This window comes from Perissodus microlepis, chromosome 2, assembly GCF_051167445.1.
Source record: "Perissodus microlepis isolate ML-2025 ecotype Zambia chromosome 2, ASM5116744v1, whole genome shotgun sequence".
NCBI classification, from domain to species: domain Eukaryota; kingdom Metazoa; phylum Chordata; class Actinopteri; order Cichliformes; family Cichlidae; genus Perissodus; species Perissodus microlepis.
Window position 1 is genome coordinate 25,132,630 of NC_140462.1, and position 20,952 is coordinate 25,153,581.

General features: G+C 40.2%; 1 protein-coding gene across 1 annotated transcript; it reads right to left on the bottom strand.

The window, feature by feature from the left end:
- Positions 1-542: 542 nt before the first annotated feature.
- On the bottom strand, positions 543-20,952 carry emx3 (empty spiracles homeobox 3). The gene is made up of 3 exons (XM_084953240.1): positions 20,198-20,952; positions 10,279-10,463; positions 543-3,827 (listed from the first exon to the last, which is right to left on the bottom strand). Exons 1-3 carry the CDS (start codon positions 20,562-20,564, stop codon positions 3,660-3,662), a joined length of 720 nt encoding a protein of 239 aa, XP_084809366.1. The 5' UTR covers positions 20,565-20,952; the 3' UTR covers positions 543-3,659.

Genomic DNA, 20,952 nt, shown 5'->3' on the forward strand with positions numbered 1-20,952 from the left:
TTAAAGTAGTAAAAGACCAAATAATCCATGTAATAACACACGTGTAGCAGCAATTACAATAACTAAAATCTATACTACCAAAAAAAACCAATATTTTGACTATATAAAAATGTGTATAGATATAAATAAATCTATATAAGAACTGTAATGTATACTATTACTGCAGTACACCAAACCTGTCTCTTCATAACTCCTCCCACTCAATCAGTAGTTGAGTGACCACACCTGGCATACAGGTACATCTTAGCCCCTGAAGGTTCTCATCTATATCACACATTATGATGTCATCTTATGCAACCACCTATATATTGAATACAGTGACAACCTGACCTGTGCAGGGGACCCAGACTTCTACAGTCACTCCCATTTTTCATCTTTATTTAAATATAAAATCCATTTTTCCTTCTCAGTTCGGTGACACTCATGTGACCAACAGACCAAACAGAGCTGTAGCAGCTTTTAAGGTCCCATTTTTCAGATTGTTAAAATCTATTTAAATGTTAATAAATATTTGAGCAAACTGTCAACACATGAAGAAAACATTTTAAATTTAGTTCATTTTTATTTATATTTTTTTTCCAAATCTGAACACAGGCAGTACAAAGCTTCTGTCATTTTTTTCCTTCCCCTTTTCAGAGGAAATGAGTTGTACAGTTAGTGCATTCGATCCTAAACTGATGAAAAAATAGATCTAAGAAGAAGAAGTGCTGCTACATAAGGAGATGATGAGGTAAATCTGTCCAGGAAGAAGAAACCAACAGATGAACTGATGCAGTGAGAGAAACGAACAAACAAACAGTCCACACGTTATTAATATTATTATCATTATGTACACGTCAGATGCATAGAATACTTTCAAATCCTTTTTTTTCTTCTTTTTTTCCCCCCTTTTTTACATAAATACCTACATTTTTCCCCACAAAGACAAAAACTACCATTAGAATGAAAAGCAAAACAAACTGCTCCGGGATCAGCTGCTTCCTGCGCCGCCGCTCTGGAAAGCTGCTAAAATGTTCCTGCAGGAGTTTGAATCAAACTTTATTTTTTTCATTGTCACCACATCTCTTTAAAATGAGCCTGACATATTTCAAACACGCACCACCAAACCTGTTTATGACCTCGTTTGAGTCCTGCTGCCACAAAAACTCACAAAATGTAGATTAATCCTGAACAAGTGCTTCGCTTTTCTTCTGCTTTAGGTGGGTAACTACTTCCTGTTTTTGTTTTTTAAATAAAACTAATTTCCAAGTTTCATTGGTTTGTTTTTGTTTTTTTGTTGTTGTTTTTTAGTTTTTTGGGGTTTTTTAGGGGGGGGTTAATAACTTGACTTATAACACAGAAGACTTTAGATCTTAGTCAACATAATGAAATGGATTAATCCACCGCTGAAAATAGTCCTTTTGACAATTTCACTATTTCTTGTCTTTTTTAAAATTAAAAAAGAAGACAAGAAATAAATATGTCTTCACACTGTTATTATCTTAGATTCTTATATACCTAAAATTTTATGTTTTCAATTGACTTTTCCCAACATGAAGACCTAAAAGTGCAGGGATAAAACCTTGTTTTGTTTACAGATTTCACACCAGTTAAGTTCATGAATAAATATTTTTTGTGTAACTAAACACCCAAAAATAAGAGTCTGAGTCATTTTTACAAATCTGGATTAATCCACCGCTGAAAATAGTCCCTAAGAATTTACCTTTTCTGCCTGAGGAATTTGCTTTTATAACAATTTTTAGATTGTTTTAATCTAAAGATTTAAAAACTACTGAGGAAAAAAATCTATGTTAATCTTCAGTTGACGTTTACATTTTTTTTACAACAGAGCAGAAAGAAAAGTTTGTGGAGTAATATCTAAATGTTTGAATTGGTTTGATAAACCCAGTCAAATTCAGACTCATTCAATTAAACAAAGGTTACCCATCAGTGTGTGTGACCTCCAACTCGTTAATGAGTGTTTGTGTCATGCTGTCAAAGGCTCAGGATAAACTCGGAGCTCAAGCTGATCAGATTTGTTGACAATAAGAAAAACATTTAATATTTGCAGATGTTTAAACTCTGCTCAGGTTTTCCTTCAGGGGGTTACTATAAAAACAGGAGACAACGGTTCCTCCAGCAGGACGTTAGCCTCAGTCTGTGATTACACCCCGTCTGCCGATGCTGGGCACGTCTGTTAAACTTCATCTGCAGACACCTGAACGCCTCTCTGCAGACTAAGTTTGTTCCTCAGTCTCAGGTTATCACAAAGATAAAAACCAGGGGTGATGATGAAATGTAAAAATTTTAATGTGTCTTACTTATTTTTATCCCCAGAGCACAAAGAAGCCAAAAACGGCATCTTTTGATGACCCAGATTTACGTCTGAGGGTGTTTCCAGAATCCTCTGAGACTCTCATTTTAAAGTTTTTTTTCCATGAGAACATGCGGAATTCATTTTTGAAAACTGATTTTTAATGACTGACCCGTTTTGGGTGTAAATGTGTGACCTTTTTTGGCTCTCAGCCCCGAGTTAAAGCCTGGAATGTAAAGACTGACACAAACCCCTTTAACATGGTATCCCTGCCCTCGTCATCATAAACCCCCTCCTGTCTGCCTCCTGGACGAACCTCGTCTCTCTGCTTTGCCCTCGTTCAGCTTGGTGGATTTCCTCCACCCAAGCCAGCGGCTGCCTTCTGTCGCAGACATACACTCAGAAGCCTTCATCCTGGCAGCGCCTCCTCTCACGTTAGTCTCTTTTTCTTTTTTTAACTTCAGGACGGCGGCTTCGTTTGGCACCGTCAAGTGTTCAGTCAGCAGCTGTGACCACATTTCTACTTTTTTAGTTTTGCTTCTCAGAAACATCAATGTTCAACTCCGAAAGGAAAAATGTCCGGGCGCCATCCAGGGAAGTCCGTGAGTCCTTGGAAAGGTAAGCTGTCAGTTTCTGTGTGTGTGTGTGTGTGTGTGCGCCATGAGTCTCCAGATAAAAACTGTCCTAATGTTGTGGTAAAAAAAAAAAAAAAAAAGCCTTCACAGGAATTAAATATTTTTGGGTCTCTAAAATTTTGAAAAACGCAGTGATTTACAGGAAGAAGCGGGGCGAGCGAGTTAGCATTTAGTGAACTTCCAAAATAAGATCATGGGGATTGTCCTCAGTCATTCTGTCAGATTAAGAATAATTAACATTGCACCTCAGACACTGAGGGCTGAGGAGGGCTGAGGAGGGCTGAGGAGGGCCTCATGGTGCGTTCACTGTCCAGGCTCTCGGACATAAGGATGCACTGTGTTTCATGTGAACTGAAGCTGCTTCAGTTTGGTTTTAACGTCCGACTGAAAGCTTTGGCGCTTCCGCCCGTTTTATTTTACCTGGATGAAAAATCTGGCTCATTTTACTCATGTGACTTTAAATCACATCAAAAGTGAACTTATTTACATCCTGGTAAACAATCTGAAAAGCAGATTTGATTGTTCTGATGCTGATATTTCACCTCATGTAAAGAACTGAACTGGAGTGCCTTTCAAAATAAAAGCTGTGTACCTTCTGAGGTGCCTGAACACACCTTAAAGTCCTGCAGGTGTCTTCAAGCTATCCTGACCCTGGGGCAGTTTCTGTGTTTGTGTGTGTATGTGTGTGTTTCTGTGTATCAACAGCTTCGTGACGGTGCGATCGCTGCGCTCTAGTCCTCGCTAATGACGTCCACGTCCTCGCCGCTGGCCTGCTGCGTCGCAGCTCTCCAGCGGCTCACGTGCTGGCTGCCCTTCCTCTTCTGCTGAGCTTCAGGAGACTCTTCCTCCAACTTCTGACGCTTGTGCTTCGTCCTGCGGTTCTGAAACCACACCTTCACCTGCACACAGAGACACACGTAGGGCTGAGCACACCTGAATAAAGACATTATTCAATCTGTGGTGCAGGGAGAAAAGATTTCGACTAAAACTAATTTCCCTCTCTTAGACTCGTTTAAGAGCCTCTTTTATTGTTTTAGATTTTATTAAAATCATTCATATTTTATTTCTTGTCCATAAATGTATGAACAACCAGAACAAACCCTACAGCTGGTGTGAAGAAGATCTTTTAGATTTCTGAATTTAAAGAGCTCTTCTCTCCGTCACATTTAGTTTGAATTAAACTGACCTCAGTTGTCAGTATAAAGTGAAATAAATATGTACCGTTTATTATTCCCTCGAGGCTTATGCAAGAATCAGACTGAACAGTCCAACCATCTTAAACCTTTAGAAACTGTTTGTGAACTGGATTCTTTTCACACAGAAAAATCTTCACAAAACTGATTTTCTAGATGTTTTAGAAACACACAAATGTCCATTTTTTAATGGTTTTCTTTTCTCACATCTAGTTTTAGTTTTTAGTTTTTATCTTCCACAGTGGAGTTATGATCATGCTGTGGGGTTGCTCGTCAGACCCGACAGAGCTGAAATGACGATGGAAGTCCATAAGTGGCGCAGAGAACAGCAGAGTATTTAAAGATGGAAGATCATATTCCCAAGAAGACTTGAAGACGTTGAGGTACTGCACAACAAAGTGAAGGTGTGTTTATTCTGCACATGTGACGAGTACACAAGTATTACTTAAATAAACACCCGAGAACTCTGAGAGCTTCTCTTTGGAATCCTGTGCTGCCGTCAGTGCTGATGATACACGTGTGCGAGCCTCGCAGTGATTTAAAACCTCTACGCTGGTAAAACACGGCTGTGACCCGCAGAACTGTTAAAACTCGTCGAGCTGGCCGCGAGCTCACGTTGCACAATCTGCCGACTGAATCGACAGTAAATCTGGATGGCAGGATACAGATAGACATGATAGAAACACATCGTTCCCCAAGGCCTCGGGTGACACTTTAATAATATCAGATCTTCGAGCTCTCAATGAGAAGGCAGTTAAAGATAGGAAGAAATGTGAGACTTGATTTTCCTGCTGGGTTCTTGCACCACAGGTCACACTCGTCACTCTCAAACTAAATGAAGAGTCAGGAGCTCATTAGTCTCCAGATGAAGCAAAGGAAAGTGATTATCAGGCTCCTCTCAGAGCCTCAGGACTGAAAACAACAAATCTGCCTCAGTTAAACATGACTAACCTGTGTGGGAGAGAGTTGTAGCCCCAGAGTGAGGGACTGGACTTTAACCAAAGCTGTCATTTAACCAGTCACTCGATCTGTCTTCCATTCCTAAGAATGAGGTGTTGGATACTAACTACCCAAATCAGCACGTCAGCTTTTTCCAGCTCTGTCCGATATCACTTCCATGATCTGAACAGCAGGATAACCAAGCTCTTCCTGTTGTTCAGATCATGTTTTCGGAGGTCTTTGGAGGTGCTGGGCTAGATTATATATCCCACCTAGTCCGGGAATATCTCGAGCTTCACCAGCAGGAAGAAAAAACCACTGGAAAATGCCGCTGGAACATCTAGATCCAGAGAGAGCACCGTCCAGGTCTGAAAAGTGAAGCCGGTGCAGAGGTGCCTTAACCCTGCTTTCTTTGTGATGGCCACCATGGCCACTTGTTAGATAAATGTTCAGGTTATATAGAAGTCTGCCGTGACCTGTGACCTCAGTGAGCACCTTCCTGATGAGTTAATGACCTCAGTCGTTGGTTTGGAGCCTCAGTGAATAAAACATTGTTCATTTTTTAAACTCTAGACGGAGGATGTCCTCACTCTCACATAGATCGACCAATAAACTGCTCCGAGGCTGAATCCTGCAAATGTTAGAGCAGGGCTGTCAAACTCGTTTTACATGGAGGGCAACATACAGCCCACTTTGATCAGTGGACCAGTGAAACTCCCCTTTATTTAAGTGTTTCTACACGATAAAGACAAAGAAAGAAATTTGTCAGCAAAATTACGGAAACCGTTGTGGTAGCTCATCGTCCACTGTCCAATTTTTTGTTTTCAGAAATTTCTACCATAGAAAGTGAAAAGCAAACTTCTCTGTAATTTAATTGTTTGTTGCTTAATTACTTTGTGTAGTATGAATGGCCATGAGGGAGGTTTTTATCAGTAGGAAAAGCTGTAAAAATACAATTAAAAGTCCAATGTCTGCTTGTGCTTGTTTGCAATGAGCAGCAGAACAAACAAGACAAGAATTATAAATTATAATAATAAATGGCTTCAGGCGCACATTCAGGCCACATGCACACATTTCTGCATCTCTGCCATTCAAACACACTTTAGTTTATTTTATGTAATATTCAACACTGAACTGTAAATTTAATCTTTTTCAAGGAAGCCATTTTTTATTCAGTGTTTTCATAAAAGCTTATATGGATTCACTACTAGCAGTGAGAACACACATGAGGTTTGAAACCTTTTGTCCTCCATGATGGGAAATAACTGAAACTAAAAACGGGTATGACTTCATCCAGATCCTAATTTTATAAATTCTACACTCAGCTTTCCAAAATCACTGAAATGCAGCCAGATGCTGCTCATTTTACGTTTTCACCCATCTCTTCACTTTTTCCTGATTTTTTTTTTTTTAAATCAGACTCCCCGCCTCTCTGTGTACTTGGCCTGTACCACTATTGTCTGCATGTGATTGGCTGCATGGTTTTCCGTTTCAAAATAAAGTCCCGCCCCCGCCTGCATGGATTCTCTGCAGGGCTGAAGATTTGGCTCCCGCATACTGACAGGCCGAATACAATTACACCGCGGGCCTGATGTGGCCCACGGGCCGGATGTTTGAAACCACTGTGTTAGACCAACATGCCCTCGAGGTGCTGTCACTGTAAGCGATACTCCTACTGCGGCCCCTCATCGGGCCCCCCCAGTGGCCTTCCAGTGATGGCTGTTTATTGATTGAAGCTGATGTTTTAGGAAAGCCCTGAGACGTCCTGCAGGAGCGACTCGATCATTACTGCAAAGAGCTGTGATTTATGTGCGATTAATAACCGCTGCTGGCTGATTCCCAGCTGATTGATGGATCACTCACTGCCTGTCTTCCTGTCCTCTGCTGTGAAATTAGCTCATAAAAAAAGGTGTGTGAATCACTGGCGTCAGGGCGCATATCACCGCGCCGACCCGATGACAAACACTGTTGATCAGCCCTGAGAAAAGGCAGCGGGAGCTGACTAACCGTCGACTCACTCCTCCCCCCGCCATTCCTCCAGGCTGGATCCCAGCCAGCAGCCTGACGCCAGACAGAGCATCATCCCGACGGATGGCGAGGAGCCCGGCGAGCAAGGCACTAACACAGGTAGGGTTACAGGTTCAAATCCCAAACACACACTGTGAGTGGTTTTATTTAAGAGATTCACTCATTCACCTCTTCTTATTCTCACGCTGTATTTTGTATTTTTATTCAGTCTTTGGTTTTTGCCTAAAATATTGTTCTTTATGGGCAGTTTATCCTCATCCATCCACCGATCCATCCATTCATCCTCCCACTCATCCATTCATCCTTCCACTCATCCATTCATCCACCCCCTCATCCATTCATCCTCCCACTCATCCATTCATCCTTCCACTCATCCATTCATCCACCCCTCATCTATTCATCCTTCCACTCATTCATCCATCCATTCATCCACTCATCCATTAATTCACCCACTCATCCATTCATCCACTCATCCATTAATTCACCCACTTGTCCATTCATCCACTCATCCATTAATTCACCCACTTGTCCATTCATCCACTCATCCATCCATTCACCCACTCATCCATTCATCCATCCACCACTCTTCCATTCATCCATCCATTCTGAATGAAATCTTTGTTCTCCATTTAGCTTTCAAAAAACTCTTTTTTTAAGTTTTTCTTAATTTTTTTATTCAAAGATGATTTTTTTTTGGTACCATTTGAGTACATTCAAAGGACATTAAATAACATATTTGCTAATTAACCTTTATTTTTTTCACTTGTTCACTCACAAAGAAATATGCTTTGTTATCTTTGTTTCCTGGATTGTTTTCATTCATTCATTAAAGGGTATTGGTACAGTTTGGGGTCACACATTCATCAGACAATAATTTATTCATGAATTCACTCATTTGTCCTAAAAGAAATCATTGTGGTTTGTTTACATGTTTTGTTTTGTTTTTCACAAACATGCCAAAATTTGTGTGGTTCATTAAAAAGTTCATTAATTTATTCATCCGTACACAGGATGGACTCTCGAACTCGTCATTCATTCATTTATATGTGGATTTTCAAAAACAGCAGCAATTACTTTATTTAATTGATGCATTCATGCTTTCATCTAAAAGACATTTCTCTGTTTTAGGTCATCCGTTCATAGACAGAGTAGTAAAAAAAAAGAAAATTTCTTTTATATTCATTCATTCAGTTTTGTTGTGTCTGTAGAGTTTTTGCTTTTTGCCCTTTATTCATTCATTCACTCAATGACCTTCTTGTAAGCACTGATTCTGGACGCTCTGTGGTCCTGGTTTTACTGGACCTTTCCTCTGCTTTTGATATGGTGGATCATAACATTCTTCTACTAAGACTTGAGCATACTGTGGGTATAAGAGGCACTGCCCTTAACTGGTTTAAATCTTATCTCGCTGACAGGTCATTCTTGGTTAATTTGGGGAACTTCTCATCTTCCTTGGTACCTGTACCCTGTAGTGTGCCTCAAGGATCTGTATTAGGCCCTATTCTCTTTTCACTATATCTGCTCCCTCTTGGAGCAATTTTTGAGAAGTATAATATTGCCTTTCATTGCTATGCTGATGATATACAGATTTATTTTGAGATTACTGACGATCTTGCTATGTCTTTTCACTATTTTCGTGAATGCATGCGTGAGGTTAAAGATTGGTTCAAGAGTAATTCTCTTGTCCTGAACGAAAAGAAAACGGAGATCGTGGTGTTCGATAGTAAAATCCCCCGTGACCAATTGTGTGCTGCTCTGATGCCTTTTGCTAGCTCCCCTTCTGATTATGACAGTAATTTGGGCATATTACTGGATAGCTCGTTTACATTTGACAAGCAAGTGTCTGCTGTTGTGAGGTCTAGTTTTAATCAGCTGCGCCTCATTTCTAAGGTAAAGCGCTATATTCCGCATAATGACCTGGAAAAACGTATTCACGTATTTGTGACTTCCAGGTTGGACTACTGCAACTCTCTTTACATTGGCCTTTCCTCCTCCCTTCTCCTTAGATTGCAGACTGTCCAGAATGCGGCGGCACGCCTTTTGACAGGTAGCAGGAAATTTTCTTCCATCACTCCTGTTCTTGCTGGCTTGCACTGGCTGTTAGTTAAATACCGTATTCAATTTAAAATACTACTTTTCACATACAAAATTATCAATAATTTGGCACCGAGCTACCTCAATGAGCTTCTTAGGTTACACACTCCTGTCAGAGCACTTAGATCTGCTACCCAACTTCTTCTGGAGCAACCTCGTTCTCGGCTGAAGTCTCGCGGCGACCATGCGTTTGCTGTAGCTGCCCCAGTCTTATGGAACAATCTTCCTGTTGCTATCCGGGCGTCTGACTCTATGCCATTGTTTAAATCACGGTTGAAGACTTATTTATTTAATCTTGCTTTTCCACCAAGCTAATATTTGGTGTGCGTTGATACATTTTTATCCATTACGCTTTGTTAACTACTTTTATGTATTATGATTGTCAAGGTTTTATAATTGATACGTGCCAGGTCCTTTCTCTTTTCCCTCCCATCTCCTTTTTCCTATTTTATTTTTTTATTTTTTATTTTTTGTCAAGCACCTTGGTATACCCTTGGTTTTTAGTGTGCTTTATAAATAAAGTTTATTATTATTATTATTATTATTATTATTCATTCATTCATGTGTTTTCAGCATTTTCACTATGTTTTTATTTTATTGAGTTCATTAATTTTTTATAAATGATGCATTCATTCATTCACTCGGGGGGGTTTGTTTCACTGTAGACTGTTATTATTCACTTGTTCATGCCTCTATTAATCATCCATTCACTAATATTTCAGGTGGAAGATTTAATCTTAACTTTCATTCATTCATATTTTCCAAAAATGTTTTAATTTTGAAGAAACTTATGACTCATGTAAGTGTTTCATTGTTTATTCATCCATTCATTGATCACTTTTCATTCAAATTAGAGTCCAATAGATTCATTTTTTTTTTTTAATAATTTGCTTTTGATTCATGTATTCATTCGCGTTTTCATGTTTTGACGCTTTTTTACATTTTCATCCATTCATCTCGTTTAAATTCACCCTGCGGTTTTTGAGAAGTTTTTTTTATTCTCTGCTAAACTGTGAAATCATCATTTTCTCTGCTAAATCCGCCTTCTCCTCCCATCATGCCTTGCTCCTCCTGCTCGGTTTCCCATGATGCCTACCTGCGTCTCGGTCAGGCACAGCCCGCTGGCCAGCTGCTTCCTCTCCGCTCCGACCACATAGTGATTTTTCTCAAAGGCTCGCTCAAGGCGGAGCAGCTGCGAGGGCGAGAACGCCGTCCGGATCCGTTTGGGTTTCCTGGAGAATGGACCGTGAAGCAGCAGGTTCTCCGGACTGCTGTCCTCACCTGAACACACACACACAGAGAGCTGAGTTAGTTTGTAAAAATGAGCTTAGTGTATGTTCAGTGATCCCTGCTGCTCCGACCACTCAGTTTGTCAGTTTTTTTCTAATCTTGGATACTTGTGATGTCATTGGGGGGGGGCATATCCCCCCCTGAGGGAGAGCCAATCGGAGGAAAGCTGGTGTAAGGAGGAGGAGCTCATTCCAGGCAGGATGAAGGGAGAAGCTTGGTCACGGTTCAGTGTGACATAAAGAAGGATTATTTTGAATCGTGAATCATGCAAAGCTGCTCTCTTTGACTGGAAGTCTGAATACACACAAACACTCACAAACGTTTTATTTTCTGATTAAAACACCCCAAGCGGAGCCTGCAGGCTCATAGCTGGACTGTTTGTGGCCTTAAAGGCAAAATCCAGGGCACAGCAGGCTGTGAAATTACTAACTCATCTGGAGAGCAGTGGGAATCATTTCAGGCTACTGAGTGACTCACCAACATTTTTATGTTGACTCTTTTTTCACCAAATTCTGCTCTCAGATCTTCATTTTATTTCATGACATGAAAAGTGTAGTGCTGCATTAATAGATGATAACTACATTGGTGACATTTTGGAGTAAGTGGCTTGAATTACTTTTTACAAGTAGTAAGCAGGCAAAGTGATCAATTACTCCTGAAAAAGTAAAGTCTAATGTGGGATTTTTTTTCTGGGTAGCAATCGCACACTGATCCTCACAGAGACAGGAATGTGCAGCAGCACAGCTCATCATTGTTATAGCACGTTGTGTGTGTGTGTGTGTGTGTGTGTGTGTGTGTGTGTGTGTGTGTGTGTGTGTGTGTGTGTGTGTGTGTGTGTGTTTGCTTGCTCTGGCTAATCTGAACAAACACCTCGTCTGTTTGACATTTGCATCTGGATGTGCAGCTTGACCACAGCCTGCACCTTCAAACTTTCCCAGTTAAATCCCGCGAATGACGTTTTGTGTTTCATGTTTTCTGAAATGTTAATTTTAAATATACAAATGAAGCTTTATCTGCTGAAATCGCCACTCATTTGGATGATTTTCCAGAACAGAAATCTGAATATCGCTTCCGTTTTCTCTTTAATTTGTGCCCAGATAAATGTCAGAGGTCTGGATATCATTTATAAGTTTATACAGGAGTTTGTGGGATTAAAATCTATAAACCAGGAAATGAAAAGTGAACATGTGGCAGGATTTAAACTGGGAAATTATTTCACTGCTTTAGTCCAAAACAGCCGAGAGAAGCAGCTTTTATAGACAAACGTCACAAAGTGCTTCACGGAAATGCAAAGCAGCAAAATCTGGAGCCCAAAGAAAAAATGCGAGATTAGATAAAATAAGGCAGGAATTTGAAAACGAGGGGAAACAAACATTAAAACACAGGCGACGGACATGTCTGGGCATCAGCAAGCACACCTGCCGTGCTCGTTTAAGGAGGACCTGTGGACGAGCGGAGGCCTAAAGAAAACTACAGATGTGGGCCACATCTGGGTCAGAACTGCCAACTTTCAGGTTACTTTGGTCCTAAATGACAGTGTTGAGAGAACAAGTAGTCAAGTTTCGTGAACATATGTGATTACTTTTTCTATTAAAGCTTTAAAAATGAAAAAAAAAAATGTTTTGGATGTTGGTTTTGGTCAGAGATAAAAAAAAATTTTAAAAAACCCTCAAACATCTTTCATGTTTTAAAATTGGATTTTCGAAAAACTCCCAGAGCTCGGTCTTCGGGATGTTTGAGGGTAAATGTCTGCTGCCACAGCTGTGAGCCTGGAGCTCAGGGATGCACAGAACGACAGACGCTTCAAGTCCCTGAAATATTTGGAGGTCTGTAGACTTTAATTTCTAGTTTCTCGTAAACAACGTACAGATTATTCTTTAAAACCAGCTGAAGGCTTTCACACAGATTAAACCCAGGTATGACACCATGCACCAAATCCAGATCAACTGTTTTAGAAACAGCAGGTTTCGGTTCTCCTTCATCTTCCTGATGTGAATTACTCGCATGTTTGACATTCATAGAGCCACAGGATCAGATATTTACTTTACAACACATGAAGGACCGAGGTCAGCACGTTTTCTACATAATGCAATTTAAAAACAGTCCCTAAGATTTTTTTTTAAAGATGCTAGAAAATCATCTAAAAATGACAGCAGGGAGCTGAAACTGTCCGCCTTTGTCTTTACGTCAGATCCTTCCAGCTGTCAGGCAAACTCAGTGCAAACTTCCTGTCTTCACTCAACCTGCAAACATCCGTCAGACCACCAGCAGGTCACCAGTGTCAGGGTGGATTTTACCCACGTTCCTAAAAGGTGTTTGTTCCCGTTATCAGATTTCTCCTTAGCAACACCAAACAGGTAAAAAAATCTAAATTTCAGTGTGACTCTAACGTGGATGTGAAAATGTGCCGCTCGTGTCAGTTCTCAGTTATAGAGGTCATGGCAGACTTGAGAGGCTGAAAAGAAAACGACTGGACTTCTTTAAGTGTCTGAAGACGTTTCAGCTCACATCCAAGAGGCTTCTTCAGGTCTACAAACAAACGCTGGAGAGGTGACGACAGATAACAGTGGGTCAAAGAGGACGATGCCACCTTGAGTTTAAACAAACTCTCCGCCGTCTGTTTTGGACTTTGAGGTGACTGTTGCTGTGATTTGGCGCTGCATAAAGGAAACTGAACTGAATTGCATAGATTTGAAGTGAAACGTCCATATTTCCAATCACCGTCAGGAGACGTTTGCCAGTTCAAATCCTGAACAAAGAGACGAATGTGCTGCTGACCAACGAGGAACGTGAGGCGAACGGTTGAGTTTTAGAAAAAGCATCAGTTTAAAGCTTTGAATGAATATTTTTCTTTCTCTGAACAAAACGGGACGGGACTCATTTTTGACCGCGTCACATCTTCTTTTGTGCAAATCTGAGAAACTGGCCGAACAGAAACGAGTTCAGTTTCAGACGTCAACCACAGAAATGTAAATTAGCTACGTGAAACAAAGATGATGAAGTTGATTTTCCTGCTAACACGCGCTTAAATCTGATCTGCGGTCAGATTTTACTGCGGTGAATCATCGTTTTACCGATCACAGGCTGAAAACGAGACGTTCATTTGTTTATGAGACGCGCGGTGAAAGAAATCTAAGCGAGAGCGTCGCCGCCGCTTCTCTTTGTGTGACTCGTTTTCTGACCGTTTATTAAAATCGCACGGAAATATCTTTCTTAATATTTTACATAAAAACAAATCCGACTTCTGCCCGCCGACGATGCGCGCTACGCAAAAACGGTGGCGGCTTCGTGGAGGCGAGGAGGACAATTGCGGACACGTTCTCACGCCTTTTATCCCACCTTAGCGTCTCTAAAGCGACATTCATATGCAAACGCGGACTCGGGTGGCGTGACTCATGGCCGCCTCGCCTTGCAAATAGTTCTGTTGAGTATCAAATGATGTTTTAATGTAACAACGGTGAGATTTTCAGGCAGGTCAAAGGTCGCGAAGCTCCGAGGCGGCAGCTTCATGGCGGGAAAAATCAGCAGCTCGAAGCGGCGGGCGCACTGGAAAGGTTGAAACACAAGAAGAACAACCTGTTAGTCGGTTGGCAGGATTTAAATTTTTAAATTTAAATTTTTAACAAATAATAAAAGTCAGTTTATGAATTTTACTCAAAAATAAAATAAAATAAAAACGTGACATCGAAACGTCCGAACTTCACGAACATTTTCTGAAAACAGAAATGACACAACTTCATCCTCTTCAAAGGTCCAGAGAGAACAGAGAGAAGTTTAGGCGTCGGCGACATTTCAGTATAAAGACTTGACCAACGCGTTTCAGCGCGCGGCCTTCATCAGGTCAGTTTCACGTCTCTCAGCTGCATCTACGTCACACGAGCGACACGTTGACCATTAAGAGAAAAAAATGAACTGTGAGTCCTTCATTAAACAAACAACCTCCTAATGTACTGCACAAAAAGCTGATAAAAATGGGAAATTCAGGAAAAAGTAGATCATGTTAAGCTTTGAGAATAATTTATAACCTCCAGATCAAAAGTTAACAACCCAGCAGAAAAGGCATCACAAGAAAAGATCGTTTAGTCCTTTTTTCACAATTAAGCTCCATAAACATCTGGAACAGCCAGCAGAGGTAAAGCGTGACCGACTCGAGCTCAAATGTAACGTCCCCGTGTAAAAACACAGGTTTCAGAAAAACGTGGTTTCAGATTCCAGACTAAAAGCTTCTGCTTGTTTCTTTTGTTTCCCGCCTCCACCTGAAGTTTCATACTCTGCAGTGGAATCAGGGCGAACGCAGCCGTCTCCACCACATACACCACACACAATTTACAGTCGGGCTGTCCCCGTCACATGTGAGAGTCCGAGGGAAGGCGAGCGAGTAGAACAAAGACAAGCAGCTGAAGGCTGGAAAACAGCCCAGAAACACCAGCAAAACACAAAAATACAACAAAGTCAGCGCCTGCAGACTCACTGCGGTTTGTTTGTTTGTTTTAATTGTTTGTTTGAGTTTTTATCAGTTTCAGTGTTACCTTGATTTGCACAAGCAAAGCCTTGCAAAGCTCTTCACCCGTTTACACACAAAGACTAAAACTGAACACATTACCTTACATTTTATTATTTATTTATTAGCTTTTTATTTAAACATAGAATGCAGTTATGTTACTTTTATTTTTTTTAACCTGTTACCTGAAATATTTTTATCAACTAGTTGTAGTTTTACTTTCATTGCACTAACCCTGACTGGGAAAAGATACGCTCCAATAAATGTTCAGATAAATAAACGGGGAAATGTGAAATTATTATATTAAACACGATTATTTCATAGAGAACTAGAGAAGTCCAGGAGTTTATGACGTCAAATAAACTGTAAAATCTTCTAAAATGTAGAAAACACTGTGCACACATTCATGTTCTGTTTAAAATTTCTGTCAGATGTGAAGAAGAACATTTAATTAGGTCACTTCCGAAAAGAAAAGACACAAAATCAGCCAGAAACCTGAACTCCGACACTGAATCGCACATCTGGAGGAGGCTGAATAGCTTCACATAAATAAAGAAGCGTGCCCACAGCGAGACTGAAGCTAACGCACCCTCAAAAACACCATCAACATCAGCTTCACGCAGCAGAACCAACGCCTGCAGCCTCGCTGGGGGGTTTTCACCTCCGAGAGGGAGAGAAGCAGGTCATGTGACCGGTCCGGTCTGTCAGCAGGATTATTCAAACTCTCACTTTCATGATTTCAGTCAAACAGGTTTACATGAAAAGTTTCTCTGGAGCTGAGAGACAGGATGAAACTGGTGAACTGTCACTCATCAAACTGAAGTAAGAACAACTAAAGACGCCCGTGAGGGTCGTCTTTAATAACACCTGCGTGGTTTGTAGAAAAGCTTAAAGAGACTGCAGCTAAACATCCAAACTGGAGCTCAAGACGAAGCCTCGAGCTAAAAACTTAGCTTACAGTGACAAAGAAATGTAAAACAACTTCTCTTTGTTTTTAAGATCAATTTTAATGTTCCTTGGTGAGCTCCATCGATCGTGAATCATTACAATGAATTATCAGCTGAAGTTTCTGAAAAAAATAAATAGACGATTTTCTGGCTGAACTTAAATTACAGTTCATTAAAAAATCAGAGCATCCATCTCCAGCAGTTTCATATTTCAGCTTGAAAAAACAAAGTATTTTTGTGGGCTGATGATTATTTTGTCAGTTAAGTCTTTTTAAGCCTTTAGATGTGTGAATATAAATGTCTGATTAATGATGATTAAAGTGCTTCAGGAAGCATGTCACGGGTACATCACATCTACACATCTGCACTGAAACAGATGCTGAACATCACCAGAGTTCAGGTTTTAGTCTGTAATAAACAGGAAGTGGGTCATGGCACACACCGCCATGTTTGAAGGTTAACGGTCTTTTAAACGCAGATTTCACTTTTCTGAGAATAAATAAATTAAAAATGAGCAGTACGGCGACCCATACTGCTCATTTCCATAATCCTCCAGTATCTCAGCCTGGGCCTCTCAGTTCATCCTCAGTCTGACAAAAGCAGTTTTAGCTCCTCCCCCTTTTAATACAACCTTCTTCTGATTGGCTGCCGTTACCAAACAGAAGGCCTGAGCAAAAACAACAAAAGGAATCATAGAAGAATCAAAAACTGGTGGTTCACAGGCGCTCACAGACAATCAGCAGAAGTATTAAGAAATGTAAAAAATAAATAAATAAATAACCTGACTCGTTTGATTTTTGGGTTTTTTCCAAACACTTCGACTTAGTTTCATCTTATTGTAAAGTTACGTCAAGCAAAGAGTTGAAAACACGATCGCAGAGGGACGCAAAACGAAAAACTCAAAACAACTTAAGATCTGCAACAAAGGAAACAACCACAAAAACTCTAAACTACACAAAAATACAAAAACTGCCACAAGGAGTCACAAAGAACCAGAGCAGAACTCAACAGGACTAAAGATTACAGCAAAAATTCAATTCAATTCAATTCAATTTTATTTATATAGCGCCAAATCACAACAACAGTCGCCTCAAGGCGCTTCATAAAAAGATCCAAACACCCAAAGAGTAGATAAACGGCGGGCAGGAGCGGGAAAACAACACTTCGAACTACAACCAAAAATAAATTTATGAAAGAGTTTCTGCTCGATTTTGGTGAAATGCAGAAATGTGATGAGCCAGAAATCAAAAATCTGTTTGGACGGAAAAAAAGGAAGTTTGAGCTGAAGCGTGTGTGTGTGCGTGTGTGTGTGTGTGTGTGTGTGCCGGGGGGGAGGTTAATCAGTTCACCTGAGGGAAAGGTAACTCTGCAGTTTAACTCTATTTACACTCTCTCTCTCACACACACACACACGTGTTGCCACAAATGTTCATTATATCGATCCGCTGCTGAAAATAATCCCAAAGCTGCGGCCCTTTTGAACTTGAAGTGTTTGGGATGTTTATTTTTGTTTTAAATCCGAAGATGTACTAAGCTGAAGGACACATCTGGATCAGAAAAAATATTTTTTCTCTCTGGGCAATGAATTCTGAAAATGCTGATTTATAACTACCTGAGGAAAAATAGAATTTACATTTTGGTGATTAATTGATTAACTTGGCCAAAAAAAAGGTTAAACAAATTACCAAAACTTCCTTGGAATGTTTAAAACTCTAAAAATATTAATTCAACTGAAAATAAAAATAACAGTCATAAAAGAAAAGCAGCAGATTATCTTGTTTTAATCACTGAACTCTGAAAAGATTTATTTTTGTTTACCTTTGGTTGAAAATTTACAAAAGGGTTTAAAGAAAAATTTATTTTTTCCTTAAGTCCCCGCAATTACGTAGATATTTAATTGTATAATTAAAAAAAAATAGTATGGATAAAATGTTTCCTCTCATAAATCAGCTGTAAACTGAAGCTGAAACAGAGATTTCTGAGTCTCTTCTTTAAAAATGATGACTGGATCCAGTCGTGAATGTAAATAAAGTTGTTGTAATGGGACTGAAAAAACAAAAACAGGCCACAGAAATCTTACAAATATTGCTAACATAGATAACTGCATAAATAAATGTGTAGATATCATAAAGCGGGCTAACACTCAGGTTTTTATTTTATAAGCAGCTGAGTTTACTTTATGGTTTCAATTTTTTCTCATAAATATAATAAAAAAATATATATAATTATATATATTTTTTAACAGCAGTGATTCATAAAAACGTTGAGACGTGATGGAGAAACTGGATTTAAGAGTTAAACCGAGAGACGAAAACGTTATTGAAACTTCAGTGAAACCTGTGAACCAAACATGACCAAGCTGCAGCTCAGGTTCAGCCCGTCAGGTGAATCTCGCCTGTTCAGTGTCAGGATTATTTATTTATTTATTTATTTATTTGAGTTTGTGAGCTCACATGCACGTGTGTTTTTGGTTGTTTTGCACCAAAAAAAAAAAAACTATTATTTTACTTTTTTTTTTATTTAATAAAATTGTTTTGTTTCATATTTGAACTGATTCTCAACAACTGTTTTTCCCCTGTTTGTTTTCACACTTTTATTCCAGGCTTTAAAATTTTACTTTTTTTGTATGTTTTCTGTTAACTAACATGAAGAAATTTGCTTTTTTTGCTTTTAATGAAAAAAAAAAATGTAATGTTACAAACATAACCAGATCAAATAAAATTGTTTTTTTTAATAGTGACACAAATTCATTTACACAACATTTAGATTTTTCAAATGATTAATTTCATTAGACTTTTTATGACTGCCAATAATTGAGTTTATCAATTTTGTATTCTTTGTTTAGTGTATGTTACATATGTTTAGCTAATATACAAAATGTTTGTTTTATTTACTATTTTCCTTTTTGTTTTTAATTTATTTTATTTATCAAGTAGCATGATTAAATAAGATTTTTTGCTTTGTTTCTTGCTTTATGGTTAACCGAAATAAAAAATAAAGACAAAAAATGAATTTAAAAAAATATTATTCTTTTATTTTTGTCCTGTTATAGCCATCTTCTTCATATTATTATTATTATTATTATTATTGTTGTTATTATTATTATTATTATTAGACACCTGACCCATTTATATGGCTTCACTGAATCAATTAGTTAAATAAATGTCCGTGTTTAGGATAGAAAAACATTTCGTTACTTGAGCTGATCAGATTTTTTTATTGATATTTTAAAAATTTTCTGCGGCCTCATTTTAGCTGCTGCGCTTTTTCCGATCACCAATCAAAGAGCAGCTCCCAATAATCAATTTCTTAAAAAAAAAAAAAAAAAAGTTCTCTGAAAAACGAAATGACTTTTTAAACGAGACTGAATATTTAGTCCACAGAGGAAAATTGTGGGGTTTTTAATATTTTTGTTGTTGTTTTGATTTGTTTTTAGAAAAGTTGAAAGTTTGGATCCATAATCACCTTCATCAATAACACATAAACCACCTGAGCATAAAACGGTGACATGTTGCTCCTTTAATCGGCGCGCGTTGATCTCACCTAAGCTTTAAAATTAAAAACTTTTTGTCTGCGGAAAAAATGAAAAAAAAAAAGAGAAAACTTTGGAGTTTCAGTTTGGAGGAGCAAAAAATTCAACATCGTTAAAAAACAGAAAAACCGACAGAAAGACGAGATTAGCGCAGATTATTAAATAATAACATTATTGATATTACAGGTGGGAGTTTCATACTTACACAGGAGCAAATTCTGATTTATAGTGACTGTGTGTGTGTGTGTGTGTGTGTGTGTGTGTGTGTGTGTGTGTGTGTGTGTGTGTGTGTGTGTGTGAGGGGAAACAGTGAAAGTTCATCGATGCTTTTTTGGTTTTTAGAGTCTGGAAAACATCCAAATGACATCAGATTATTGTGTGTGTGATTCTGAACTCTGACAGTGACTCAGTCTGTTACTACAAAATCCTGTTAGCTCTGAATCTGCAGAGTGCAGAGTATTTCTTTCTCAACCCAAACTGAAATTAAACCAATCAAAACTACCGTTTAATAATAATAATAATAATACCAGAGAACAATTAAATGTCAAACTAAGAGGAAGACTCAGAGTTTGGTGCGCTCTCTGCTCACTGAACCCGTTTATTATAAGACAGCGCACGCGCTCACGTTAGAGAAAAGACCCACGGAGTGTGGAGAGACCAAGTGTGACCCCAAAAGAGCCTGGACGCGACAGAAACCACGGGAGTAAGTGCGAGGGTCCCGCCACCCTTCCTCCTCCCGGCTCACCTTGGAAGCGGTGTCCCAGGTACCGGCTCCGCAGTACCCACGGGTAGAAGCTGAGCGCGTCCCGGTGCTGCGGGCTGAAGAAGCTCTGCGGGGGGATCTGCAGCGGGTGCAGCGGCAGCCCGCCGGGGCCCTGTGCGTGTGTGCCGGGCTCCTGCAGCACCATGTCCGGGAACAAAGTCCTCCCGTTGCTCCCCTGGAAGCAGGAGCCGAACACTCCGGCGGCAGCGGCCGGGTGCAGGGAGTCCGGGAAGCGCAGCGCCGTGGGCCGGATGGGCTCCTCCCCGGAGCCGCCGCCGTGGCTGCTTCCGTCCTTCCCGACCAGAGACTCGATAGTGAAGCACTTCTTGTTTCCGCCGTGCTGGAACATCGTGAGCACCGCTGCAGACCGAGCGCTCAACTCTTCAACGACCCGCCGTCCAGTCAGTCCAGGTCCGCGGACTCGGGGAGCTCACACTCCCACTCCCCCCATGGTGACTCTCCGCTGTGCGTAAAAGCGCAAATCCGGACACTCCGCACCGGGAAGGGGCCGAAGTTTCCTCTCACCTGTGCCCGGGGTGGGCTCCGCTGTCGAGGTGAAAATGCTCAGAGGCTCCGGGTGATCCTCGGCCGCGTGTCCTCCTGCCTCGTGCCGCCGCGCGCTGATGTGTGAGTCGAGCCGGGAGTGTCAGTCAGTCAGGAGCCTCGGCACTGATACCTGCCCTCTCTGCCAGAGGTGTGCGCCGAGCATGCGCACAGGCAGCCGCCCCGACAGCCAT